The sequence below is a fragment of the Arabidopsis lyrata genome (assembly GCF_000004255.2).
Source record: "Arabidopsis lyrata subsp. lyrata unplaced genomic scaffold ARALYscaffold_2, whole genome shotgun sequence".
Classification (NCBI taxonomy): domain Eukaryota; kingdom Viridiplantae; phylum Streptophyta; class Magnoliopsida; order Brassicales; family Brassicaceae; genus Arabidopsis; species Arabidopsis lyrata.
In genome coordinates this window covers 15230641-15258279 of record NW_003302554.1, presented here as the reverse complement: position 1 = coordinate 15258279, position 27639 = coordinate 15230641, and the positions used below count along the sequence as shown (strand labels likewise).

Genomic DNA, 27639 nt, shown 5'->3' with positions numbered 1-27639 from the left:
AATTTGTGTGATGATAGATTGGTCGAAGGGGTTCCTTGGTCCATTATGTTCTCCTTGGCGGCGTGGTGGGGCTGGAAATGGCGTTGTGGCAATATTTTCGGTGAGAATGGGAAATGTAGAGATAGAGTTCGGTTTGTCAAAGATCTTGCAAGAGAGGTTTCGTCGGCAAATCTTACCAACGCGGGACAGAATTCCAAGCGGGCCCGAGTGGAGACAATGGTAGGTTGGGTTCCTCCACAGGATGAATGGATGAAGCTTAATACGGATGGAGCTTCGAGAGGTAATCCCGGTTTGGCTACTGCTGGAGGAGCCTTACGGGATAGGGATGGTAATTGGTGTGGAGGGTTCGCAGTTAATCTTGGGAGATGCACTGCACCGCTAGAAGAATTATGGGGAGTGTATTACGGTCTCTATATCGCTTGGGAGAATAGAGCTACAAGGGTGGAGTTGGAGGTGGATTCAGAGTTGGTGGTTGGGTTTCTGCAGACAGGGATTAATGATTCACATCCGCTGTCTTTCCTGGTGCGCTTGTGCCATGGCTTTATTGCAAAGGACTGGATAGTCCGAATTGTTCACGTGTATATGGAAGCTAATCGTCTAGCCGATGGATTAGCAAACTATGCTTTTTCCTTACCGTTGGGTTTTCATTCTTTTGGTTCCGTTCCTTTAGAACTTGATTCGATTGTAAGAGACGACGCTCTTGGGTCTACACGACCAAGACGAGTTCCTGTTTGAGTTTGTTTTTTAATTTTAATAAATTTGGGAGACATTGTCTCCCGATCACTTACAAAAAAAAAAAAGAGACGGTCTAAAATAATAAAAACAAAAATTATAGGAGAAACACTAAAAAAAATCCCCCATACATTTGGCCAAAATCAATAATACTACAAACAGACTTGCTTTTTTAATATAGAAAATGGAATTTAATTAGCTATTGCAAGAAAAATAAAATAAACTTCTGTTTACGTAAATGATTTATAATGTATAAAACTTAGATAATTATTTAAAAAACGTAGAGGGCTTAGTTGTTTAATACTAATACTTTCTAGTTTATATAATAAAAGTATTAACTGTGATACCTAATAATTTACCTAATACGGCTTGATAAATTATGTGAGTGAGAATAAAAAAAAAAGATATTTGATTTGGATGATGTTGACTTCCCCAGCTGTATCCCTTCCCTTTCTCATTTGGTTCCTTTCCTTTCCCAGTCGCTTTCCGTATTGTTTTTGCTCTATACATCTATCACAAAAAAATTCTATTGGTAGAGACATTAGAGAATTTAAAGTTTTAATATCGCTAGAGACGAACACTATCTCTGCTCATTCATCTCTTACTAAAATATGATTTATGTGTTAGATTTTTTCCCTTGAAGATTTTTTTTTATACACATATAATAATGTATAAAATTGCATAAACATGATGTATCATAATATTGACGGATTTTGCAAAATTCCATCATGTAAAGGCAGGTATTTTTGACAAAAATAGTTGAGCTTATTTGTATCATTTAGAACATTGAATAGAAGATCATACGGCTTTCATTTTGAAGAAAATATAGCTAGCAAATAGTGACAGTAGGCCCGAAGTTAGCTAAAAATATAAATATTTACAATAATGTAAACGTGGGTGTCTCTATAATTTGTCGAGTAGGACCGTCCAACAATGATAATAATATTGATCGGACGAGAAGCTGAGCATATCTGTCTCCATACCTCTAATAACACAACTTCACGTCATTACTAGACATTTGTTTATAAGACAATGATTATGCAACTTCATGGGCAATTCACTATTTTTACTAATTTATATATTTTTTCTGTAGTACCCATTATATATAGATATCACCAAATTCAACTCACTTAATTTTTATGTGTTTGCCTTGAGAGAAGCTGAATAATATCGACAATTTGGGAGCCAATGCATTTATATCGAGGGCCAAGAGAAACATTTTGAAGATGGGATTTTTAGGCGGTGAGTTCCAGTGGAGCAACGTCACTTTCGGGACATGCACATGAAAAAGATGAGTCTATCACGCGTACTATGCACGTGTGACCATGTTGAGACAAAAATATTTGTGGCTCTATCTTGTGGTCTATTCATCTATGACACATTGTATTGTCTCTCTATGAATGGAAAATGTGTTCAACGGTTCAACACTTGGAGACTACTAATGGGAAATCCACTGTAAGTTTTAGGCCAAACCATCAAAAATACAATTTGAAATAACCAAGTTTTCTACGTAGCGGAAACTTCTAAACATAGACTAGTAACCCGTTGATTCTTGGAATACCGATAAACTAGAGTAAAAGTTGCGCGTTTAGCGTGTGAGAATCTCGATAGAACTTAAATCTACACAACATCAGTTTTGGGCTTTTGGCCAACAAAGATTATGGGATTCTACAATAAACGGATATGAAGATCGTAAAAACCCGTGAAGACTTTTCAGCAGTTACTGTGGTAACCTATCAAGATTTCTAGAAGAGGACCACTCAATATTTGATTTGTAGCTGAGAGAACAGAGACTGACATAAAGTTTTTGTTCCCATCACCATGACCCATGTCAGAGTTTCTCGAGTCAAATGGTCAAACCATAGTTGATAAACTTGAGTGGAAGGGTCAAAAAGACTAGCGTAGAGGATGTGGTAGAAAGATGATTGATATGTACTTCCAAGCTTTTTGTGCTGTGATAATATTATCATCATATATTTCAGTTTTCCTTAGCCAAACAGAACAATTGTGTATTTCTAAAGGGAAAGCATCAAAGACAGAAGAAAAGGTAAGCACACATCTCGTAGTTCTTGAATTGCGATGTATAATGTCAACGACATTCACTGATTCATGAACCGGCATGACGGAAATAGAGAACCGAGCGGTACAAAGCAGCAACATGGAGGAAAGCAATCAGTGCTATGAGTAGATCATCAAGCAAACCGACTATCCCCAAAACTCCTAAGGAAAATTAGTTAAGAAGGATTTGTGAGAAAACAGTGAGACAAATATAAGATTCATAGGATTAAAAAGATGAATCACCTTCTGGAATGATATCTATTGGACTGATTATGTAAATAGCACTCAGAATCATCTGCATTCAATACAAAGAAACTGCGTCAGTCCCACTCCAAATGGAAGAGTAACAACCCAAAACATGACTAATCTTTGTATAAACAAAGAGATCAAGATGTAGTCGAACTTAACTGCGATATAAACCCGAGCCCTAATGACAAGTGGAAGCGTTCTTTGTGGATCCATCATTTCCCGTAACAACCTCCGTAGTAAGAAGGGAAGGTCTTGCATCCTCTGTTCAAGGGTAAAAAGAATTTCCTTATGATTTTTCAAGTTAACTAAACTTATGGGTATTCATGAAATTCAAATATATCTCAAACAAGTAAAACATAGAGATAGAACTCATACCTGAACTAAACTAGTTGAACGGCCGCCAAAGAGTCGGTTATACGTTTCAAGATTACCAAGAACATCCGCAACTGTACTGTCATTCCGGTCTCTGATTGTGTCCTCTGAAGGAACCAACAAACTAATAGGACGACGACACAAAGGGCATTTACATGGCTGTAATGTAGATCCATGCCTCCAAACCTGCATAATGCAATTTCCTAAAAACAAATTGAAAAGAAAAGTTAGAGAGACAGATCACATGAAAAGCAGTATTATTCGTTGCAATGAATTCGTAATTAGACCAGTGAACTTGAAGAACCTAGTAAGCCAAAAAATCTAAAGGCTATAAATATACAAACTTCAAAAGAGTAGATAGTTGTTAAAGACATTAAGCAGGAAGCAAAAAGTCCGTGACTCTGAATTCCATTGTCAACCAAATCCAAGAATCTGTATCGAAGTTTGGAAATTTAAGATTACAAACTTATGCTGTTTGGATTCTAAATGCAAAATACAATCTCTAACCAAAAGCAAACGATCAGGAGAGGTCGTAGGCAATAACAGTTGATGACAAAAAGGGGAATAAATTCAGTCAAATATCTTCCGATCTCATTGAAGCGAGAAACCGAATCAAAGACTAGAAATGATTGAGAGAGAAAGAGAGGTAACCGCAGAACCAATGAGAACAATTGGCTTGACAAGGAGCGGTGAAGTGGGAATGACATATCGAACAAAGATCGTTCTCCGGTGGACTATTCATCTCTCTGTTTCTTCCGTTTATTCGTCGTCGTCGTCGTCGTCAAAGATTAAGTGCTCGCAGGTTTTTTTTAGTCGGTAACTATGTCGGTCCATAGGAACTCTGATTGGTTCGATATATTTTTTTAATTATTGCTCTTTCACATGTGGGACCCGCTCGGTTATTTCCGGTTTGCAAATTTTAAACAAGAAAAACGACGTCGTTGACTTGTGAATCGAAATTGCCCAAAGGATTCTTGTTGAGGTTGAAGAACTAGAATGGGTGATTGATGATGTAACATTTTGGATTCAGTTGTTCAAAACCACTGAGGAAGATACAGTGATTAAAAAAAAAAGAAGGTTTTTACATTTGACATTATCTCAAAAGACTCTTGTCTTTGCAGGTTTAGAAAACAATTCAACAGTCATTGTGTGATAATAGCTCTGTTTCTGAATACCCCGATCATTGGATGTGTTACTAACTTCACACTTTATCGACATTGTCTACTCCTCTGCAGCCTGCAACAATAAGAAAAAGGAAAAGAGAAAAGATTCAACCTTATGTTCGTTTACATTCTCATGGATTTAAGATGATCCGTTCGTCAAGCGAATGATGTATTTATACACTCATATACAATGATCATTCAGGAACCATTAGCACTCTGCACTAGCCACCACCCGCATTTGCAATTTAACTTTTTTTCTTCTGCTTTTTTGCGCTACTCTACTTAATTGCACATTACAAACAGTGGAAGTTACAAGAGGGAACTACTCTATGAAAGGAGGATAGATATCTAGTACTCTGTGTGTTGTTCTTTACCAATTCGTAGTTCAATAGCCATTACTACAAGTACGACACAAACACGCATGTATTTGTTTTTCGAAAAAACCACAACTCTAAGACAATGCTCAGAATGTGGAAATAGTGTACTATAGTAAGGATGAAAGTAAGAATGAAAAAAAAGATATATGTGATACCAAATTATAAAGTTTAACAAAAGCCATGCTTAATCATCTTCTCAATTTACTTTTAACCATAGGCAAAGATGTTGGTTCTAAACTCGAACCATTATAATCTCGGCAATCTCTCTAGCATTCGCTCCCTAGTATCGATTTTGTACCAAACTAATGTATTGATTCCCTCAAAGAGATGCATTTGCCAAAAGAGATTCCAACTAACCTGAGATACAGGAGAAGTCTCTGTAGTATCCTTGGGAGCTGCTAAATTGGCTGAAGATGAAGAAGGTGCATCAAAAGATCGAGAACAATCGGTGTATGCAGAGCCAATACCAATTCCAGCACCCAAAGCTATCGATGCCCATCTTGTAACAGGACTCCCTATACAAAATCAGAAACTAAGATATGAAAAAAACGAATCTCAAGGCAAGTAATATAATTCAAGAATCAGGACAATATATCATTCAAACTGCAGAAATTAAACACTCTAAAACCCTAATCCGTAATCTCACTACGTATCTATCATCGAACAGCTACAAGTAATCAGAAAACGAGAATCAAGTAAGGGGAGATTGAAACACCGAACTGAAGAACAGAAGACCGGCGAATGCGCCGCCGAGGGAAGAGTAAACGAAGCGGCGGACAGTGAGATCGAGACATGCATCCCACTTAGCATTCACATCGTACTCCGGTGGCAAACTACCATTTTTCTCTGCCATTTTTCGCGAAACCTATCCGATTGATTGATCGTTCAGAGTTTTTACTCTTCCGTTGTTCGTGATTTCCTTTTTCTCGACTTTACCGATCTATTTAGCGCAAAACATGGGCTTGAAATTAGGCCCAATCGTCTGTCAATTAGATCCAAGTTTCTCCAATTAGGCCCAAGCCCGAAAACACTGGCCACTACTAAGGCTGTTTTAAAAAAAAAATCTGATCGAGTTCTGTTTGGTTTTAGATTTTTTTTTTTTGTCGACGTTTGGTTTTAGATTTTTATTATTTCGGTTTTAAAGTATTGTTTTGGAAAATACTGTAACCAACAAAAGTATGTTTTAGAAATCTAACCGAAACAAAATGGAATTTTTACAGTATTAGTTCGATACGTAGACCAGTGAAGGTGTCAGGAGGATGTCCAAAAGAGACATAAAAAACAAACGATCTAAAACCAAACATATGATTTTTCACGTGGATCTCTTCTGTTTTTATTTTTTTTTAATTCAAAATTGAAAGATAAAAAGGTATTCTTCAAATGTCATTGGATTCCAATTTCACGATTGTTTTGTCTTTGTCACACCAAAATCCTGATATTTTAATTTGGAATTGATGCTAAAACGAGAAAATTAATTAATCTTTTAATCAAAAACCCCAACCAAAGTTATGTCGCCTGGTGACGACAATAAGAAAACCGGTTCGATCGGCGTGACCAATATACCCTTTTTTGTACTTGGACGTCTCAACGTATTTTTGTCTCCACTTTCTTTCTATAAACCCAGAATTCACTTTTGCCCAATTTAGGAACAATCACAGGCACAAGTAAAAAATGGCGGAGGAACAACCTACTACCACTCTCGTTACACCGGAAAAGCTACCATCTTCGGACGTCACGCCTCCGGTAGAATCGGAGCCTACTCAAGAAGTTCTACCGAGAGAGACGGAAACTCCGGAGACTAATCCGCCGGAATCGGCAGAAACCACCACCAAGCCAGAAGAAGAAACCACGGCAGAGCATCATCCACCGACAGTGACGGAAACTGAAACGGCGTCGACGGAGAAACAAGAGCTTGGAGACGAATCATCATCATCTCAAAAGGAATTAGCTGAAGAGAAAAAGAGCATGATTCCACAGAATCTTGGTTCATTCAAAGAAGAAAGCAGCAAACTTTCCGATCTATCAAACTCCGAGAAGAAATCACTCGATGAACTAAAACATCTTGTTCGAGATGCTTTAGACAATCACCAATTCAGCTCAATCCCTAAACCAGAAGACACCAACAACACACCAGAAGAAGTCAAGATTTGGGGAATCCCGTTGCTCGAAGACGATAGAAGCGACGTCGTTTTACTGAAATTCCTAAGAGCTAGGGATTTCAAGGTGAAAGATTCGTTTGCTATGCTCAAGAACACGGTTAAGTGGAGAAGAGAGTTTAAGATCGATGAATTGGTTGAGGAAGAACTTGTGGATGATCTTGACAAGGTTGTGTTTATGCATGGACATGACCGAGAAGGTCACCCTGTGTGTTACAATGTCTATGGTGAGTTTCAAAACAAGGAGCTTTATAATAAGACGTTTTCTGATGAGGAAAAGAGGAAACATTTCTTGAGGACTAGGATTCAGTTCTTGGAGAGGAGTATAAGGAAGCTAGATTTTAGCTCTGGTGGGGTTTCTACTATTTTCCAGGTTAATGATATGAAGAATTCTCCGGGCTTGGGGAAGAAAGAGCTTAGATCAGCCACTAAGCAAGCTGTTGAGTTACTTCAAGACAATTACCCTGAGTTTGTCTTCAAACAGGTACATTTTCCCCATGGATCTTTTGTTTACATGGTTGTGAATTTGCTCTTAAGTTGGAGTAGGTACCAGATTAAGACATGTTCTAGTTGAATGTTTTGTTGATCAATATTTCAGGCTTTTATCAATGTTCCTTGGTGGTACCTTGTGTTTTACACTGTGATTGGTCCGTTCATGACACCAAGGTCAAAGAGCAAGCTTGTGTTTGCTGGTCCTTCACGTTCAGCTGAAACACTTTTCAAGTAACTTTTGAAAGATTTTCATTGATTCCGCTTGTTTTGTTTCCTAAGCTATTCTATGAACCTTTTTTGTTTAGTCGCTTGACTCTGTTTGAAAAATGTGGACTATAGATACATATCACCAGAGCAAGTTCCAGTTCAATACGGAGGATTGAGTGTAGATCCTTGCGACTGCAATCCAGACTTTTCATTGGAAGATTCAGCCTCAGAGATCACTGTTAAGCCTGGAACAAAACAAACTGTTGAGATCATAATCTATGAGGTTAGAGCATCTACACATTTAACTCTGTCAATTGAGTCATGAATTGGTTAGTAAAACCCTATGAAGTCTGATTGATTTCAAGTTTTTGTTGGCGTAGAAATGTGAACTTGTGTGGGAGATAAGGGTAATTGGATGGGAAGTGAGCTACAAGGCCGAATTTGTGCCGGAAGAAAAAGATGCTTACACGGTGGTTATACAGAAACCAAGAAAGATGAGACCATCCGATGAACCGGTGTTAACCCATAGCTTCAAAGTGAACGAGCTTGGCAAGGTTTTACTCACAGTAGACAACCCAACCTCTAAGAAGAAGAAGCTCGTTTACAGGTTCAATGTCAAACCTCTCTAAGCTTTAAAAAATCTTTTCCAAACTTTGTTTTATTTTACAAAAATGTGGTTTCTAGACTTTTGTTTTTCTTGAAACAGAAGTGAGATACGTCTTGTGTGTGTTTGTATATGTGAGAGTGTTTGCTTTATCATATCATATAAATTATGTGTGGTTTAATACGATGGAAGCTGCTTGTATCTTTTGCTCTTGTAATCAATCATTTGTGGAGAGAATATATTACATGACTTAATGAAATAAAGATCTTTAAATCTCAACAAATTTATCGATTGTGTGTCTGTTAATGAAATCAAGTGTATAAGACTTATTAGGTGTCGTGCAACATCGAAGTCTATTATATTCAATTCAAATAAATGAAAAAAAGATTCGTAAGGCTGTTGATTTACATGTTGGAACAACTTCCTCGACACTGACATAATGTTGTTGTCTCAAGACTGGAGTAGGTGGAAGAGGTTCGATTTGTGTCTTGTTTAACGCAAAATCTGTTGGCTCTTGCATCATTCAAATGCCAATTGTTTTCTTAGTTGAAATCTTGGATGTGATAATTCTTTTGTATGATTTTTTTATTTGCCAGCGATATTTTTTACTTTCTTAAGAATAAAAATCTTCGCAAAAACGAAAGAACGGTAATGAAAATTATTTCATTCTTTGACTTGATTTTTATGTCTAAGATCGATATATATTCAATATTCTTCAGATTTTTTCGTTTATGAGCTTGTCGGTCCGTAATCTCCTCCAATATCCGGATTTAGACTTAGATATTCTGATTTAAACATAACCTTCCGTATCAAAAAGAGATTGAACCTGTAACACGATCGAAAAACCAATCCTTTTGTACTACCACTCGGCCACCGCCAATTTGGTTAACAAGTAAATGGTTTGAAAGACGCAAACTCGTTGCTAACACTAAAAAAAAATGGTCAAATGAACAAATCTATAAGCGTATATACAAAATCCTTTTTCACATTCACACAAATATATAAGCAAACACCTACCTCTCTATTTATGGAACTGAAGTGATCAACCAACACCAATTATTGTAAAAGTGATATTTTATTATTTTTCTTTTAAGAATTTATATAAGGGAAAGCAAATAGAAAGTGAATGAGGAATTGATGAAGAAGCACATGCGACGACTAGGGCAGTAGTGAATATGTTCAAATTGCATTCATGGCTGTTTGTGTTGTGTCGGTCCACGCATGTCCCTTCCTTTTCTATTGTTTGATTATTTCTGCAATTTTCTTATAAAACTCCGAACTGTCTTCGGACCAGACATTATGATCACTCCCATTCTTTTACATATTATTCATTCATGTAACCATTACAAATTCCATGCTTTGTATTCATTCAATTTTCAAAATTGTTGGTGGATCTTGTTAAAAAGTCCAAATTCTAAATATACAATGTTGGCATTAATTGTGAAGTAACAATCAATTTTTGGTATAAACACTTTCTTTTTGTCTACAATTGAATTCGATTATGAATGTTTCGATTAAAAATGGCCAGTTTTAGTATTCCAAACTCATTTGCACATTATTTAAAAAAAAAAAAACTCATTAGCACATTCTCACCTAAGTTTTACTATCATTTTCAAAATGAATGACGTAAGTTAATGACCAAAAAAACTAAAGGACAATGACATGTATACACTTAGTTTATAATTTTAAGATGAAAAGATCTACGTTGATCATCATGGTAAGGGCCGTAGTTTATATTCGTTTAACTATTATTACTTTGATAAACATGCGGATTAGACATGACAAGTCATTTGATGTTAACTTTAGACTTATTGGATTAATGAGTAGGCCAATTAGCCATTATTAGTTTTCATTTGTCAACATTCACACCTATGCCCTGTTTTTTCTTCTTCTTTTGTGAATGGAGAATTAAGTGTATACCGGTCTCACTTTAGTCCGGTCCGCATCGTACCGATCAACCATTCAAGATATTCAATAAGATATTTATATTTAGGTCAATTCGAACATAAATCAACATATTCATTTATTACGAACGTAAACTAAAATTATAAAATTGTACGTACCATTGTTCTGTTGTGCTAAATCATATAACATGTTGAAGTCAATCTAGATGTGAATTTTCTGAACAAACTAATTATTAATTTTAATCCGATCTTTATGGGTTAATCCGCGAATTTCAACCTATTTCAATCTTTATTTTGATAGCTTAGAAAACAAAAAATCATATAACACTCCAAAGAGATTATCGTTTGTCTTTGCACTTCAACTAAAATAGAGTTTGCGGTTAATATCTTTCTTTCTTTCTCTGCCGAAAAAACAATTCTCTTAATGTCAAATATAATCCGTGCTTTGATTCCGTGATCCTTGTCTTATCCACGACTTATTAGTCCATAGTTCAACAAATAGGGAGGGTCCATTCTCATAATATCTCGTCCTTAATGTCTCATTCAGTGTTATCCACTTCAATCTATTATATACAGATGGACCTTTTTCATATTTATATTCATATCTCTCTATCAATATTGATATAACAACAAATCTACAATCAGTCTTCTTGACACGTCTCTTCTCCTTATCTCTTAAAACTATATAAATATCCACTGAACATTATCTTTATATCTTTGATGATAATACATTAGACTTAAACATTTGGTATGATCACTATCCAATGTAACTTTCAACTCTATTTTTCCGAATGCTTTACCAAGAAAATATTTGTTTCAGAATCAATTTCAAGAACAAGAAGTAAAGAAAAAAGACAAGTAATGAATACATTAAGATTTACAAAATTTTACAAACAAAAGTAAGGAACGAAAAAGTTAAAGGTAAGAAATAATGAAACAAAGTGTTCTTTTTTTTTTCTTTTGAATTTTAATCACATATTCTCCACACACAAAAACAACCCCCGATACCAAAACAAAGCAAAACACAACCACGTCTTGAGATTTCAAAATTACATAATAAATAACAAACTAAATTAATTAATTAAAATTTGTTTCCCCCAAATAACAAAATAACATTCTTTTGCTTCTTCCTTGGATTTGGATTTCAAAGATCAGACCTTGGTTGAGTTTTGAACCTGTAGAGCACTTTCTTCTTCTTAGAAGTCTGGTTATCAATTGTGATCACAATCTTTCCTGGTTCACCCACCTTAAAAGAATCGGTTATCACCGGTTCATCGGTTGATCCAATCTTCCTGGTTTTAGAGACGATCACAGCATAGCTTCCCTCGGTGGTTGGCTCAAACTGAGCACCGTAGCTCACGTCAGCACCCAAAACCCTAAGTTCCCACGAAAGTGTGCAAGCCTGCCACAATCAACATTAACCTTCTTAATCAACAACATGTTACAATATGAACTTATCAGTCATCGAGTTTTAAAGTATATATACCTCAGAAGCAGGCAATTCAATGGTGTAGTTGGCTGCCGGTTTAACGATGGCTTCGGTTATGGTTTCTTGGGTCAAAGGAGTATCTTTGCTAAGTCCACCGTATTTAACCGGGACTTGTTCAGGAGCTATGTATCTGTTTATATAAGCCTTAGTGAGAAACATGCAAACCTATTTGAACTATTATGAAATAGTTAAAAGTGATTTAATGGCTAATTACTTGAAAATTGTATCGGCGGATTTGGATGGACCAGCAAGGACCATCTTGCTCCTAGTCCTTGGCGATGTGATGATAGATCCGAATGTTTTGTAGTATGGAATGTACCACCATGGGACATTGATGAATAGCTGCAAAAAGAAAAAAATAAGATTTATAATTTTTTAAAAATGCAATTAAAGAAGAATGCATCTTTTGTGTGCAGCAACTTCTGCGTGACTAATTGTAATTCTAATTACGTTTTAAAGAATAATTGTTCTTGAACGGTTACTAGGCTAGTGGTTTGTGTTAGTATCGTCGTATATAAAACTTTTAGTACCTCTTTTGCGGCGAATTCGGGGTAATTGTCCTCGAATTGTTTAACAGCGCGTCTGATGAATTGCCACAACGCTCTTTTCTTAAGTCCTGGAGCGTTCCTGAAGTCGCTGACGAATACGAACGAAGATTTCGCTTCAGGGTTGCTGAAATCAATAGCTCTCACACACTTCTCTTGTAGCTGAATCCTCCAGTTGAGGAACTTGTTAAGCTTCTCCTTGTCGGAGAAAAGTTCTTTGTTCTGGAACTCACCGTAGGAGCTGTAGATCACGACGTGTCCTTCCTTGTCAACACCGTGAGCAAACACCATCTTCTCGAACTCACTCGCTTCTTCTCCGGCAGCTTCGACGAGCTCGTCGATTTTGTTTTCTTTACGCCACTGGACGGTGTTTTTAAGCATGGTTAAAGCTTCTTTGACCTTGAAGTCTCTTGCACGGAGGAATTTCGTGAGGATCACGTCAGATCTCTCGTCTTGAAGTAGTGGAACTCCCCAGATCGAGACTTCTTCTGGCTCCACTGGCTCTGCCTCAGCGACGGCGACAGTCTCTACCACGACCGGTGTGACGGCGGCTTCTGGTGGTGAAACAGATACGATTGATTCTTCGATTGCTTCAACAGTCTTGGTTCCATCTTCTTCAGCAGTAGATGCTTTCTCGGTGGTTACCTCTGATTTCTCTTCAGGTTTCTCCTCCGCCGCTGGAACCGCCGGTTTCTCTTCTTCAACCTTAACCTCAGCCGTTGTCTCTTCTTTCTTTTCCTCTGTTTTCTCTTCCGCTTTAGTTTCCACTTCCGGTTTCTTCTCCTCTGGTTTCTCTTCCTTCACCGGAGCAGTGAATTCACGTTTGTTCAAAGCCTCCCTCACAAGCTCCTTAAACTCCTCAAGTGCTTTCTTCTGAACTTCCTCAGCCGTTAAAACAACCACCTTCTCAGCTACAACAACTGTCTCTTCCTCCTTCACCGGAACAGATTTCTCCGCTTCCTCCGGAGCCACCTCCTTCTCCGGCACCGCCTTCTCGTCAGAGGCAGGAGTAGCCACTTCCTCTTTCTCAGCCACAGGGGTAGGAACCGTAACCTCCTTATCGGTAATAGGTTTCTCCGTCACCGGAGGAGCGGCGACATCAGCTGATTTCTGTACTTCCTCTTGAGCCATCTTCTTGTATGATCTTCGAAATTTCAAGAAAAAGAGAGAGAGAGAGAGAGAGAGAGAGAGAGAGAGAGAGAGAGAGAGAGAGAGAGAGAGAGAGAGAGAGAGAGAGAGAGAGAGAGAGAGAGAGAGAATATTGATTTGTGAGGAGAGAGAGAAGAGGAAGAAGAAGAGGTTTTTATAAAAGAAAAAAACAGAGGAATTTTGGAAGAAGGGAACAGACTGGTCGGAGCTGTTTTGACAGCTCATTCGAACACCTCTTTCTCAGTGGGTCCTCTTTCTTTTCTCCCAACGGCCGTCTTTTTGCTTCCACCAATTTAAAACTTCCTTTTTTTTAACCATTTTTACCTAATTAACATTATATTAGTTACTATATCTATATTTACATATCCCATAATTGACGTTTTTTTTTTCTAATATATCATTCGTATATTCGTAAATCTGATGATTTTAATATTTATAGTATGTTTTGATGATCTTCTTGATTTGAATATATTCTTACAGCTTTTTCTTACCATAGCAGCAAGATTCTTTCGTCTATGAACCTAATTAATGTTTCTTTTAGTCATTTACATAAAATTTTGAATATTTATCACAATTAAATAGAGAAAATTTTCAAATTTGATTAGAGAAGGCAACAAAAGGTGGAATCATTTGCGAAACGGAAAGAGAAAGCAGTAGCATGCTAGTCATGTTTTTATTAATTTTTACTATTTAAAAAGTAAAGTGTGTTTTCAAATCATGACACCATGTTATATCTTCACATTCGTATTTAATATGTAGTAGTGATTTTTTTTGTTACATCACCATTCAGTACACTTTAGTTTTTTTTTTTCATATTACAAATGATTATACTTTTATTATTCACAAAATAATCTACATAGTATTTATCTGAATCAGTCAAAATTTAGTAATTTTTTTTTTCTGCCGTAATCACACGAAGAAAAACGTTAGAAAAGATGATATTTACTTTCAATTCTTTTTTGGATGCCAGTATACCATGAGTTTAGTACACAATCCCATTTGTTTTACATTATTAATTAATAGAAAACAATACGAATCTTTTATCGCATGTCATTCCCTTTTCAAGTTGTTGACGTATGAACGTTAGAACTTGTCTTTTACCTCTATTTTAACCAATGACACCTATGTTTTAATTTACCTAAGATTCATTTGCGAAAACGAAAACCTCGGATACTTTATGCTCCGAAAAGACATATAGATTTTTTTTGTACATAAAGCTAGATGGAGATATATATATATCAAATAAAAAAAAATCTTCTATGTCATATCGACAACACATACGAAAAATTATTTGTTTCTTGGTTTTTGAAAAGAATGTATTGTGGTATCTATAGGGAAAATATTTAATATGACTAACAACGATAACATGTTTACATTTGAATGTAAACTTTAATAATCTAACAACAGAGAAGTTTTGATTTTCAAAAGTCTCACGGTCGCGGTACTAGGCTACTAGCTAGTAACCACTTTGCACGTAATGAATAAAATGATTATATTTGTTCATCTATGAACCGTTGTTTGATGCGTTGTTGTAACCTACAAGTTATGGATTATTGATTCTAAACTGATTGCGAAATCGGATATTAAGGGAAAATTATCAATAAGCTAGAGCTGTCAACCCTATGGCGGCATTTAACCAAAGTAGTCATATAAGACGCCACTTAAATTCCATTCACATCATATTGTGTCCATTATCTATTGGTCCATGAGACTTTTTTTTGCCACCTAATATGAATTCAATTTACGTATATTTGTCCCGAGAATTGTTAAAACACGTGTCAACGTTGAGTAGTAAAATTAAATTATGCGAGTTGAGTAGTAAAATTAAATTACAGCAAGAGAGGATTTATAATTATTTAAAAAAACAAGATTCTGCGCAAATGTTATAATTATATTTGGTGGAAAAAATATCATTTTTTTTGTTGAAAAAAGTAAAGTTGGTACAATTGCGCGGGACCCAAAGAGTGATCCGTTAAAAATCCCTTCATCGGTTGCTTTTGTCAAAAGAAAAAGAAGAAAGCTGTTTTGGTTGGGTTTTGTTCATCGCTGATGCCATCTTATTATTATACTACATTTTTGCATCGTATTTAGCTGTTTTTCTCCTTCTCTTTTTTCTTTTCGTTTCGTATCCCACTCACTTTTTGTTGATCGTAGTAAGCAGTGTCCTAATTAAGAATTTAATTAGGTGAGGGCTCATAATAAAATTATTTTTGACCCCATTAGCTTTTTTATTTTTATAGATGCTATGATTATCGTATCTAACTTTTCTTATTTTATCTACACATATTGACATACATTTTCTTTAATTCAGTTTGATTTAGGAAGCAGTATGTTATTGTTTAAGCTAAAAAAAATTGGTTTTTAAAGTTAGAAACATGGGGCAAAAACGCAAGTAAGCTAAAACCATAATATTTGTGTTTTTGGGGGAAATAATATCCGACAATTATACGTTAAGTAACTAGTTTTTGTAAAATTTTGGACAAAAATATTACGGAAAGGACGAACACTTCTTTGTCTAACGTGTTTGTGAACACTTGCCGTTTTCACATAAAACAAGAAAAAGGAGAAAACAACAATGAACACGAAATAAACGAACACTTGCCGTTTCCACATTATAGTTTTTACAGCACATGATGAGACAACTTGCTTGTTTAGTTGTTTCTCTTCTCAAAGAACGACAAAAAAAAAAGAAGCTAATTAACATTACCTCCGGAAAAATATGTAAAATGATTAGTTAGTATATTCGAATTTACATTAACACTAGTTATATGCAACTGCAACTAATATTAGATTAATTATTTTTAGAGGTTGCTTTAAACTATTACAAAAATCTGATATAAAATCATGTACAGTACTAAATTCTTTTTTCCATAGTGAATTCGCATCAAGATGATGAAGACAGAACGAACATTCATGAGTTTGTCTTTTTTTTCTTTCCCTGCCAAACTACTTGTGTTGCTTTTTGTCTAATATATGTAATTGATTAGTTGGATATTAGGCCCAGTTATATGCCCAAACTCATTATGGAAATAACAATACCCGAATTCAGCCCAATGGTTAAAGTTAGATAATCTAGGTCAAGTACTACGGCAGAGGGATGTGAGATTATGAGATATGTAATAGACTAGGATTGTTTAGTTACAAACCAAAAGATCTGATCTGGATCGAACAAAATAATCAATACAAAAACGAAACCATGGTGTAATACAGTTTTAATGCATCCATTTATTTTATATCCCAAAAACAGAATTAGAATTCCAATCGAAAACTAACTTTTTGAAAACTAGAAAAAACCAAATCAGAACCGAATTGAGATCTGGATTAAAAATCTAAATTGAAAGAAACAAAAATCGAGTAAGTTAAATCCAGTTAAAACGGCCGAATTGTGAGTCTCTCAATTTGGCCACTTTATGGAAAATTTTAAATGGAAGATGCACCACACTGCTGAGACTCTATGAGTCTGTACCACTACTAATGCTCTAATGCCTTGGTCGAGTGTGGTGCATCTTCCATTTTAAAAATTTTCGAATTTAATAATTGAGTTATAAATTTGTAAGGCATGTAACTAATAGTAATAATTAAGTTACTTGGGCCAAGTCATTTCATAATTATTTATCTGCCTCACTATCTCCATTCAACTTATTTTTATTTCTTGTTTATCAAAAACACTTATTTTTATTTCACTCAACGTATAACATTATTACTCAAGATCGCTAGAGAGTTTACTTTGGGCTGTTGTAGACATAAGACTTGGCGAAATAGACAATAAAAATGAAGGCGAGGGAGCTGAGACAAGCAAGTAGCCAGTAGAAGTAATCAAGATGTGCCTGGTTCAGGTTATTAGAGAACCAGCTCACTTGACCGGACTGGCTTGTGGCTTCCTCGATGACCGATACCATGGAGCTACTCAAGAAGTTTCCTATACCGATTATGCTGAGATATAGAGCCAGTCCCATGCTCCTAAGCTCTGGCGGGACTTGTCCGTAGAAAAACTCTTGCAAACCAACCATAGTGAAAACATCGGAGACTCCAAAGAGAATGTATTGTGGAATCAGCCAGCAAACGCTCATTGGGACCGTGGCTTTAGGCGAATCAACTAGTCCGTGATCTCGAGCGGTCTTGAGTCTTTTCATCTCGACCAAAGCAGCTATTACCATTGAAATTATTGAGAGGAAAATGCCGGTGGAAATTCTCTGAAGCGTTGTAATTCCTGCTGGTTTACGAGTGATTGATCGTGCGATTGGGACGAATACACGGTCGTAGATTGGGATGAAGACGAGGATTGCTAGACTTATGAAGCATTGGAGTGTAGCTGCAGGGACTAGGAGTGTTGATGATATTGATCTATCCATTGTAGATCCTTGCTTTGTGAAGAAAGTAGGGGATTGCGCATACACAATGCCAAACACCAAACTACACAACCAAATTGGAACGAGACTCAACACAACTTTTGCTTCCTCAACTTCAGATGAATCGCACGAAATCACCGCTCTGTCTAGGAATCTGTCATTGCCAAAAATTGTATTATGTTATAGACTTTTGTAAGATGCATAATCTTTTTCTCTTTGTAAAATGTAAATGTAAACGCCAAACGTTAAAAATAATATTTTTGTGTGCATTTGGTTCTGTTTCGATCTATATAATGAAAACATAATTGAAAAGAGAGAAACTTACACAAAATTTTATGTTAAATCTATCTACTAAGAAATTAAGAATTCTAATAAAAGAAATGATAGATCAAATAATTTTGAAAATATAATTTTTATGGTGCATGTATTTAATTAAATTATATAACAAAATTAGTTATCTATAAGAAATTCAAAGAGATATTTAATTTTGATTCACATGATATAATTTGTATGCATGAAATGGTCGATCTTAACATGTAATATATCCAACAAAAGCATGCATGTAAATTATCATCAAAGCTAACACATGGCTTTCAATGTTGTAGATTAGAAGTAGTTCCAACCCTTTTTAGTTAGATGATTTAATTAATTTGTATTTTCATTTATGAATTTATGATTTTTTAAACTATAGAAGGACTATTAAAAAATTAATTAGAAAACTTGAGTTAAAAATGATTTTGTTTGAAACGAAAACACAATGTAACGACAAAAGAAAACAAAAGACCAAACAAACAAAACATATGTCACCTGAATTTCTTGGAACTTTTTGTTGGCAGAAGAAGGCAAGTATCATCAGGAGTTTGTCGCCGGTTTCTAGCTGCAGCAACAAAAACACGGCCAATTCTAACAAAAGGGTTATCATGTTTTCTGCCTTGTCTTCCTTCTCCTCCAGTGCTAAAGCGGTAAGTTTTGATTCCAAGTAAGAACAAGAACAGAGCAAGCATCATGGAAAGACATGGAATCCCATATCCTAAAGTCCAGCTCAGATTCTCTTGGACATAATTTGTGATCAACCGAGTGGTCAATATACCGATTGATATCGCAAAGTACAACCAGTTAAAGTAAGAACTCTTGGCTTTGGACTCTTTAGGGTCTTGTTCATCAAACTGATCTGCTCCAAAAGCTCTAAGACATACCTTAAAGCCTCCTTCGCCCAAAGCAATTAGATAGAGAGCACAAAAGAAGACTATTACTTTGACTTGAGGAACACACGACTCATGTTTTTCTTGACCTTTACAAAGAGAAGGAATCGACGCTGAAAACGTGAGCAGCCCAAGTCCCTGAAATTCAAGGTCACACCACATAAAATATATTAGAGGTTTTTCAACACTATCGCGCGTTTCAGTCCAGATCATTATTCACATTTGATTTTTGTAGTATAAACAAAAAGTACTGATATGATGATATTTTGGTGTTTTGAAGCCCTTTTTTTTTACTAGTTTTTGGGTCTTATTTTAATATTATCACTTGTAAGTATGCATTTATCATGTAGTTTTGGATAATTATGCATTTAGAGTCCTATGATTGCTTTTGCATTGCATTTGATGTTGATTTAGGTAAAAAATGGGCAATATGGAGCTAAAGAGACAAAAGAAAGCTTTGGATCACAAAAGATGTGGCTTGAATCGGATTGGATTTCAGGATTTGCTAGAAAATTCATGAGAAGTGCCAAGAAAAGCTCAACCATTTGAGAAACCACTTGTATTATATTGAAGAGGATCAAAAATAAGGAATTTGGGTCGAAACAGAAATGGATTTGGTGTTACGGTTAGGAAGTTATGAAGATTTGAAGATGAGTAATATAGCAAAACCGACCCAGACCCGATCCAGTCCGAACTGGGTCGACCTAACTCGGACCAAAACCTCTTTTAAAGCATTTTTAACCTATTTTCACTTCAAGTTTGGCTGTTCTAAGTTCTAGAGAGAGATCAAAACATTTGTTCTTGAATCTTTTGGTGATTTGGATGATTAAACTTCATTTTTGATTATATATTCTTATGCTTTCTCATTTTCTTTACATTTCTTTTGCATTTCTCACCATGATTTCTTCCATAATCATGTGTGAGTGATCTTTAACTATGGGTCTTTAGGCAAATGGTAGATTTGGAAGATTTGATGGTTAGGATTTGGTTCTTAGTGTTAGTAATTAAGAATTCTATCATTAGGAATAAATTTGTGGCTAGGATTTGATTGGAAAGTTCTAAGCTTAGACATTTTATGCACACCAAGTGTTTGATGAAATGCCAATTTCAATCTTAAAGAGCAAAGCATATTCTAGCCAATGGAAATTGATGTTTAGAGTGTTTTGTAGGGTGTTTAAGCATGAATTTAATGATCACTATGTTTCTTGAATGCAATTGAGGAATCTTAGCATGATTAAGAGTAATTAGTGAATGAATTAGTACCATAGAAGTGGATTTATAATTAGGAGCTTAAACTACTAGATTAAAGTCTTAATGGCACCCTTAGGAACCAAAACCCAACTAATGATCTTCCTAGTGACAATCTACCTAGCTAAAAAGACTCATAGGCCTTTTATCTTCGAATTTTCGTCATTGACTTTGTGTTGACTTTTTCGTTGACTTTTTGTTGACTTTTACAATTTGCATTTTTATCATTTTCTTTGTTATTGATTTATGGTTATGGGTAATTGCTTAGCTTAAAGATTTTTTTAGCTTGGTCATTTGCCTTTGGTTTGTCTATTTCATTTTCATTTTAGGTTCTTTAGTTCCTTTTGTTTTCGTTCATTTAGGTTGTTAGTATAAAACCTAGGCATGTCAATCGGGCTAGCCCGGGCATGTCCGGCCCGGCCCGAAGCCCGCAAAACCCGTACATATTTGAACCTGGCCCGTAAAAATTTCGAGCCTATATTTTAAAGCCCGGCCCGGCCCTGGCAGGGCTATAGGGCTTTTTCGGGCTTTTTTGGGCATTTCTTCCAATAACAGAAAACAAACTTATAATTTCTAATATCTCTTAAAAAATAATTTATATATGAAACGAGTCAATCAAAATTTAAATAACCACTAACGCTAATTTAGGTTTTTAAAAGGAGAGTTAAAATCAAATAAATAATCCAAATAAATTGTTTAAATTTATACTAGATAAAATATAAAATCAAAATAATTCAAATTAGGTAGTAGAGCTAATATTTACTTTTTCGATTTATAGTAATACACATAAAAAAACTAAGTTTATGGTTTTCAACTCTATTAAAAATTTTTTTAACAACAAATCTTACAATTAACGAAAATATTAACAAAAAAAAGGGTCAAAATATTTTTTAAAGGGCTTTTCGGGCTAGTCCGAACCCGGCCGGCTAAGTCCAGAAAACCCTTTAGCCCGAACAGGCTTAACCCGAAAGGCCCGATTTTTTTTGGACATATAATTTGAAGTCCGAGCCCCCTATTTTTTAGGGCTGGGCCGGGCTAGTCCGCAGGCTTTGGCCCTAATTGACATGTCTAATAAAACCAAACCTTTGGATTGTCCTAGATTAGTTTAGTTCTTGTATTCTTAGTGTGCAAACTTTATTCCTTGTGGATCGACCCTTAAGTGCTATAAACGATAGCCATTAGATTGTGGTTTGTGGACTTGCAGAAATATTAATTGATAGAAAACCTCTTAATCAAGTACCTAAAATAAACCCTAATATAATAATATGAATAGTATGGTATGGTTTCAGTTTCAATTTGGATTTGGGGTTTAGTCAAATATATCATTAGATTTTTAATCGATTCTTTTTTTTTCTTTGATTCAAATTCTTACAATTAGTAATGATCGCACTAGAGAATCAAGAAGTTAGCATAAGGGAACAAAAGAAGAAGCTTTGAGCTTAATTGTTACCATGATATAGAAAGAAGAGGTTAAGAGGATAGTACGAAAACGGCCGAGAAAAGAGTCGGCGATAGAACCCCATATCAGAGGCAAAAAAGCTGCCGTTCCGAGCCAAAGGTTGACGTTTGAAGCTGCAACCGCCGTCGACTCTCCTAACGCCTCGGTGAAGTAGGTTATCAGATTCGAGGCGATCCCGAAGTAGGCGAATTTCTCTGCAACTTCTGCACCTGCCGGAATATTCTCTTTTTTTGAGGATCTAGTGGTAAAATTTGAGGAAATGGAGAAACAGAAAAGAGTCAAGACTTACACATGGTGAAGCCAGAGGATTTCCATGCACCGGAGGAGGATCTGATTGATGTCTTGCCTTGAAAATCAACGGAGTATTCGACATTATCGTTTGAAATAATAGTTCCAGTCTCATTATCGGCCATGGATGACGACATTGCCTCTTATAATTTCGTTTCAGAGTTATTGATCTATAGGTTATAATTTATATATGTATATTTATATAGTTGATACATTATGCACATTGACCAAAATCTAGTATAGATTCATATTATAATCTGACAGTATTTAAACACGTGAGTCACGAGGAGAAGTGATAACGCTGGATATTGATTGATCGATTGATAAATGCGACGCGATAAAAGTCTTCGGTGTCATTCCTGACACCGTATGTTAGTGGTTGGCAACGAGGAGAAATTGTCACAATTAGGTGATTATGATATTTAATAAAAATAAATGAAAGATTAGATTTCGATTATGATGATGATACGGCCGATCTCCAATCCATGCATGGCTGGCCTGGTCCAAAGGAATTATTTGTGGACGTCACATGATTGCTATCTTCACATTTTATCGGTCAACTAGAATTTGAATCTTTTTTTTTTTTTTTCCTGGTTCAAGGCATTGTGTACGTATTGAACTTTTTTGTTTGACGAACTATTCCTTGGTAATTCAACCCTTGAAGACTATATAATTAAGCATCTAACAACGTTTTTTGTTTAATTAGGTAGCTAAGAGAGAGAATGGTTTTTATATATTTTTGTCCTTTTTCTTTTACACATATAACTATTTGTCTTCTCCTTTCTTCTTTTATGAGATTTCTTCGACATTGTTTCCGGTGATTTTCCGGCGTTATATCCGATCACGTCTCTCTTCCAAATTCTCCTATTTTTTCGCCCTTACCTTCATTTCTTCACAAACAGATACATGGAAAAGAAAAAATAATGTCTAAATGAGTTTGGAAGGAACTAAATTTTAAATTAAAAATTTAGGGATGAAAATTATGGTTTTGTAATTTAGGGTGAAGATGGAAAGAAATGAGAGAAAGAAGTGGGAAAAAGAGAAGAAGAAAAGGTGACAAGGTGAAATTGGGAGTTCGAGTTGCAGGTGACAACGGAAGAAGAAAAAAATTTGAGAAAAGTGACGACGGAGGAGAAAACTTAAGAAGAGAAGAAGATATTTTTTTTGTTCACGACATTTAGATAACATAAAAGTTAACCATTAACACTTAAATTATCATGATAAATAAATATGATAAAGTATAAGTTAACGATAGTAAATAAATTATCAAAGTAAATAAAGAGGTTAATAAATAAGTTAGTTGATATCAATCATATAATAAATAATTTAACACGATAAATATAATTTTACCATATAATTGCTAATTTATCGTGATACATTGTTAATCAAATAAAGAATCACGAAGAATACAATCTTGTTATTGCCTATGGTTATGAATAGTGTTTTCGATGTTAGCAGAACAAAGTTTTTACTAAAAATTAGTATGATATAATAAGATTTACACGGTAAACAAACTAAATAATCGCAAAATCAATGTTTATCAATTAAATTATTATGATAATGTATAAGTTAACAGTAATAAATAAATTATTATATTAAATAAACAAGTTAAGATATAAGTTTGTTGATATTAATCATCTAATTACTGATTTAACGCGATAACTATGAGTTTACCACATAACATATAAATTTATCGCGATAAACTTTGATTTATAGTACTAATCAAATAAATAACCATAATTTTTTTTAATTGATTCTGATGGTGAACAGTGTTCCCGATGATAGATGAATAATATTTATTTTTATGTTAGTTTTAATTTTCTTATCTCGTTATTTTTTCTGTTAGCACGTATACATAATCAAGGACAATTTGGGCATTAATTAAGTTGGAGGAGAGATAACTAATAAACAAATAAAGAAGGTTACTTTCTTTATTTTTCAATCGTATGGGGTTTTTAATTAAAATAACCCTAAAAACGTAATTTGTCATTTAAAAACTTTTTCATTGTTAATTTGTCTATATATAAAATTATAAAGTAATATAAACTTTCTACCAAGGTTAATATAGGACTTTCTATTCTAATAAAGTACCTTATATATGTATATTTATATAGTTGGTACATCATGCACAGCACAATGACCAAAAACTAATTTAGATTCATATTATAATCTGACACGTGAGTCAGGAGGAGAAGTGAGAACGCTATATATATTGATTGATCGATTGATAAATGCGACGCGATAAAAGTCTACGGGGACAGGAATGACACAGTATCTTAGTGGTTGGCAACGAGGAGAAATTGTCACAATTGGGTGGTTACTTATATATATGAATATGATAATAAAAATAAAATGAAAGGCTGTGATTAGTTAAAAGAGTAGAAAAAATAAATAAAAAAAGTAGAAGAAAAGAAATATCACACCAGAAGAAAAAATGAATTTTACTAGTTTTGAGCATGGAAGAATTCCTCTCGTTAGTTACTTTTTAATACTTTCATCATATATAATTTTCTTCTGATTTTTTTTTATCGGTACATGTCAAGAAAAGAAAAAATTCTTCCTTTTTTATTTCTTATATTAAAGGTAATCAGTCACACCTAAAGATTAGATTTCGATTATGATAACGATACGGCCGATCTCCAATCCATGCATGGCAGACGTCACATGATTGCCAAAGGTATCATTCAAGATTCATTGCAGACGTCACATGATTACCATCTTCGCATTTTATCCTTCAACTAGAAATTTGATTATTATTATTATTTTTGGCTCAAGGCATTGTAGATGTATTTACCCTTTTCGTTTGATTTAATTATTCCTTGGATATTCAACCCTTTTTATTAAAAAAAAAATCTTTTAAAAGTAAAAAAATTGTCAATTTAAGACTTTTTTCATTGTTATTAGATAAAGTTATACAAACTTTCTACCAAGGTTATTGGACTTCCTATTCTAATAAGGGAGATTCACAAAAATACCCATTTTTCAATACTTCTTTTCAAAAATGCTCCATTTGGCTGTCTATTTTTAAAAAGGGAAAATTCTCGAAAAAAAACCAAACTAATTTTATTTGGACGTTTAATACCCAATTATTTTGGATTGGAATAAAAATACCCCATCTAATTATTTATGGTTAAAAAATACCTTATATATAAATTATTGGTAGAATCGAACACGCAACTTAACGACGGTTAACGGACGTAACGGAATTATTTAACGGTGTGAAAATTTTAATCTCATATATTTTAATCGATATATACCTTCTGTTTTAGAAGACTTCTGATTATGTCGTTATGGCCTGTTGGTAACGCGTGCTTCGGTTGTCAACTAGGCTCGGGTTCGAGACCAACTGTACGCGTGATTGGTTATTTCTGGGATAATTTTTTTTTTTTTCCTGTTTTTCTAACCCTAGCCGCCGACCAGTCAAATATAGTCCTTTATCGGATTTGTTTCCTCCCCATCTCCGCCGTCGACTATAGTCGCAGAGATGATAGTTTCATCAAACCTATGAACAAGAGCCTCTAATTCCGCAATTTTCAAGGCTTTTAGACTCTTCTGCTCCTAGATCGAGTCATAAATCGCCGCTACGTCTTCCGCAAACCTCCGCCACAGACTCCCCCGCTGTAATCCTTCGCCACAGACTCCCCCGCTGTAAACCTCCGCCACAGACTCCCCCGCCACAAATCTCCGCCACTGGTCGACGTCTAGGGTTTTAGAGAAACAAAAAAAAAAAAACCCAAAAAAATAACTAAAATGACATTCAGTTGGTCTCGAACCCGAGCTTGTAAACTAAATAAAGTCACATGTTACCAACAAGCCACAACAACATAATCATAAGTCATGTAAAACAGATTGTATATATAGATTAAAATATATGAGTTTAAAATTTAACACCGTTAAATAATTCCGTTACGTCCATTAACAGTCGTTAAGTTGCGTGTTCGATTCTACCAATAATTTATATATGAGGTATTTTTTAACCACAAATAATTAGATGAGGTATTTTTATTCCAATCCAAAATAATTGGGCATTAAACGTCCAAATAAAAATTAGTTTGGGTTTTTTTGGAAATTTTCCCTTTTTAAAAATACCCTTTTTATGTACAAAATGACTAAATTACCCTTCTTTTAATAAAAGATATCACAAATATATAAGGAAAACATGAGAATGTGCACACATCAAAATTACAAATTTGATTTTGTAAAAACTTGTAAAACCTTTAAAATACATTGTAAAATTTTCCAGTAAAAATTTTTCCTGCCAAAAAATTTTTTTTGCGGGAAAAGTGATTCCGCAATTTTTTTGGCTGGAAAATTTTTGGCGGAATAAATTTACAAGGTATTTTAAAGGTTTTTACATGGTATTTATAAGGTTTTACAATGTATTTTAAAAGGTTTTACAACGTATTTATAAGGTATTTATAAAATATTATAAGATTTTACAAGTTATTTTATAAGGTTTTACAAGTTATAAGATTTTACAAGTTTTTTATAAGGTTTTACAAGTTATAAATACCTTATAAAACCTTATAAGTACCTTGTAAAACCTTTTAAAATATATTGTAAAACCTTACAAAACACTTGTAAATACTCTGTAAAACCTTTAAAATACCTTGTAAATTTTTCCCGTCAAAAATTTTCCCACCAAAAAATTGCGGAATCACTTTTCCCGAAAAAAAAAAATTTTGGAGGGGAAAATTGCGGGATCACGTTTCCCGCCAAAAATTTGCGGGATCACTTTTCCCGTCAAAAAATATTTTGTATTTTGTGGACCTAATTTTGTTTCAAATTAGGGTAAAATGGTCATTAAAAATTTAAAGAGGGCAAACTTAAAAATGGACTCTCAAAGCATGCATTTTTGAAAATAGGTATTGAAAAATGGGTATTTTTAACAATTTCTCTTCTAATAAAGTACCTTTTTAAAATAAAATTTTGTCATAAAGTAATGTAAACTTTTTAATAAATTTGACATTGATGTCGGCGGTGTTGAAGGTTAGATACGGCTCATCATGCCATGTGTGGTTAATTAATATGTAACCAACTTTGAAGATTATACAGAGTAAGCTGCAACGCAGTTAATTTCTGGTCCAGGCGGAGAAAGTTGCCTGGTGTTGTTTTGTGTGAGACAATCAATTTTTGGAAAAACTTTATACTCCCTCCGTTTCACAAAAAGTGTTATTTTAAAGTTTTATTTTTGTTTCATAAAAAGTGTCGTTTTGTATTTTCAATGCAAAATTTTGAATAAAAATCCAATTTTAACCTTATTTCTTTAATGTATTAATAGAAGAGATAATTTAGTTTAGTGTATTGATAAGGGGCATAATAGAAATTTTAATAGTTTTTAATATGTGTGAAAAAGTGTAGAATTACACTCTTTGTCAAACAGAAGGAATATATCATCGAGAGACTAAAAATTTTGGGCAAGCTTTATATATCCAAGAGACATCTCATATTTAAAGTTCCCTTTAATTATGAAACTTTTATATAAATTTATGTGTTTTCTAGCTAGCTTATTCCATTTTGTATCACATGCTAGCCTGGTTTGCCCCTATAGTGGGGTTGTTCTCTTCTTTTACCCCTACTTTTGTCGCGTTAGTCG

General features: G+C 34.5%; 5 protein-coding genes across 5 annotated transcripts; 1 reads left to right on the top strand and 4 right to left on the bottom strand.

The window, feature by feature from the left end:
- Positions 1-2353: 2353 nt before the first annotated feature.
- On the bottom strand, positions 2354-4248 carry LOC9323484 (E3 ubiquitin-protein ligase RNF170). The gene is made up of 5 exons (XM_002887374.2): positions 4063-4248; positions 3415-3614; positions 3199-3300; positions 3034-3085; positions 2354-2952 (listed from the first exon to the last, which is right to left on the bottom strand). Exons 1-5 carry the CDS (start codon positions 4151-4153, stop codon positions 2840-2842), a joined length of 558 nt encoding a protein of 185 aa, XP_002887420.1. The 5' UTR covers positions 4154-4248; the 3' UTR covers positions 2354-2839.
- Positions 4249-4394: 146 nt separating this feature from the next.
- On the bottom strand, positions 4395-5881 carry LOC9324924 (MICOS complex subunit Mic10). Its single transcript, XM_002887373.2, has 3 exons — positions 5672-5881; positions 5309-5466; positions 4395-4647 (listed from the first exon to the last, which is right to left on the bottom strand). Exons 1-3 carry the CDS (start codon positions 5802-5804, stop codon positions 4633-4635), a joined length of 306 nt encoding a protein of 101 aa, XP_002887419.1. The 5' UTR covers positions 5805-5881; the 3' UTR covers positions 4395-4632.
- A 641-nt stretch (positions 5882-6522) lies between these two features.
- On the top strand, positions 6523-8693 carry LOC9323483 (patellin-3). The gene is made up of 4 exons (XM_002888814.2): positions 6523-7591; positions 7706-7830; positions 7939-8089; positions 8187-8693. The coding sequence occupies exons 1-4, from the start codon at positions 6623-6625 to the stop codon at positions 8433-8435; spliced, it is 1494 nt and encodes a 497-aa protein (XP_002888860.1). The 5' UTR covers positions 6523-6622; the 3' UTR covers positions 8436-8693.
- Positions 8694-11170: 2477 nt separating this feature from the next.
- On the bottom strand, positions 11171-13550 carry LOC9323482 (patellin-1). Its single transcript, XM_002887372.2, has 4 exons — positions 12334-13550; positions 12018-12145; positions 11801-11933; positions 11171-11716 (listed from the first exon to the last, which is right to left on the bottom strand). The coding sequence occupies exons 1-4, from the start codon at positions 13477-13479 to the stop codon at positions 11459-11461; spliced, it is 1665 nt and encodes a 554-aa protein (XP_002887418.1). The 5' UTR covers positions 13480-13550; the 3' UTR covers positions 11171-11458.
- A 3547-nt stretch (positions 13551-17097) lies between these two features.
- On the bottom strand, positions 17098-22294 carry LOC9323481 (protein NRT1/ PTR FAMILY 5.12). Its single transcript, XM_002887371.2, has 4 exons — positions 22045-22294; positions 21747-21964; positions 18654-19186; positions 17098-18000 (listed from the first exon to the last, which is right to left on the bottom strand). The coding sequence occupies exons 1-4, from the start codon at positions 22178-22180 to the stop codon at positions 17220-17222; spliced, it is 1668 nt and encodes a 555-aa protein (XP_002887417.1). The 5' UTR covers positions 22181-22294; the 3' UTR covers positions 17098-17219.
- Positions 22295-27639: the final 5345 nt, after the last annotated feature.

Bases quoted from the DNA above. Each gene is read 5' to 3' on its own strand.
- LOC9323484 (XM_002887374.2), bottom strand. From the start codon at position 4,153: ATGAATAGTCCACCGGAGAACGATCTTTGTTCGATATGTCATTCCCAC. The intron at 3,615-4,062 runs GTTACCTCTCTT...ATTTGTTTTTAG, and splicing joins TTGTTCTCATTGGTTCTGCG to GAAATTGCATTATGCAGGTT. The intron at 3,301-3,414 runs GTATGAGTTCTA...ACCCTTGAACAG, and splicing joins GTTCAACTAGTTTAGTTCAG to AGGATGCAAGACCTTCCCTT.
- LOC9323481 (XM_002887371.2), bottom strand. From the start codon at position 22,180: ATGTCGTCATCCATGGCCGATAATGAGACTGGAACTATTATTTCAAAC. The intron at 19,187-21,746 runs GTAACAATTAAG...CTTGAATTTCAG, and splicing joins CCTCTTCTTTCTATATCATG to GGACTTGGGCTGCTCACGTT. The intron at 18,001-18,653 runs GTGACATATGTT...TGGCAATGACAG, and splicing joins AAAAGTTCCAAGAAATTCAG to ATTCCTAGACAGAGCGGTGA.
- LOC9324924 (XM_002887373.2), bottom strand. From the start codon at position 5,804: ATGGCAGAGAAAAATGGTAGTTTGCCACCGGAGTACGATGTGAATGCT. The intron at 5,467-5,671 runs GTTCGGTGTTTC...GATTTTGTATAG, and splicing joins CGCCGGTCTTCTGTTCTTCA to GGAGTCCTGTTACAAGATGG.
- LOC9323483 (XM_002888814.2), top strand. From the start codon at position 6,623: ATGGCGGAGGAACAACCTACTACCACTCTCGTTACACCGGAAAAGCTA. The intron at 7,592-7,705 runs GTACATTTTCCC...TCAATATTTCAG, and splicing joins CTGAGTTTGTCTTCAAACAG to GCTTTTATCAATGTTCCTTG. The intron at 8,090-8,186 runs GTTAGAGCATCT...TTGTTGGCGTAG, and splicing joins TTGAGATCATAATCTATGAG to AAATGTGAACTTGTGTGGGA.
- LOC9323482 (XM_002887372.2), bottom strand. From the start codon at position 13,479: ATGGCTCAAGAGGAAGTACAGAAATCAGCTGATGTCGCCGCTCCTCCG. The intron at 11,934-12,017 runs GTAATTAGCCAT...TTATATAAACAG, and splicing joins TCCGCCGATACAATTTTCAA to ATACATAGCTCCTGAACAAG. The intron at 11,717-11,800 runs GTATATATACTT...TGATTGTGGCAG, and splicing joins TTGAATTGCCTGCTTCTGAG to GCTTGCACACTTTCGTGGGA.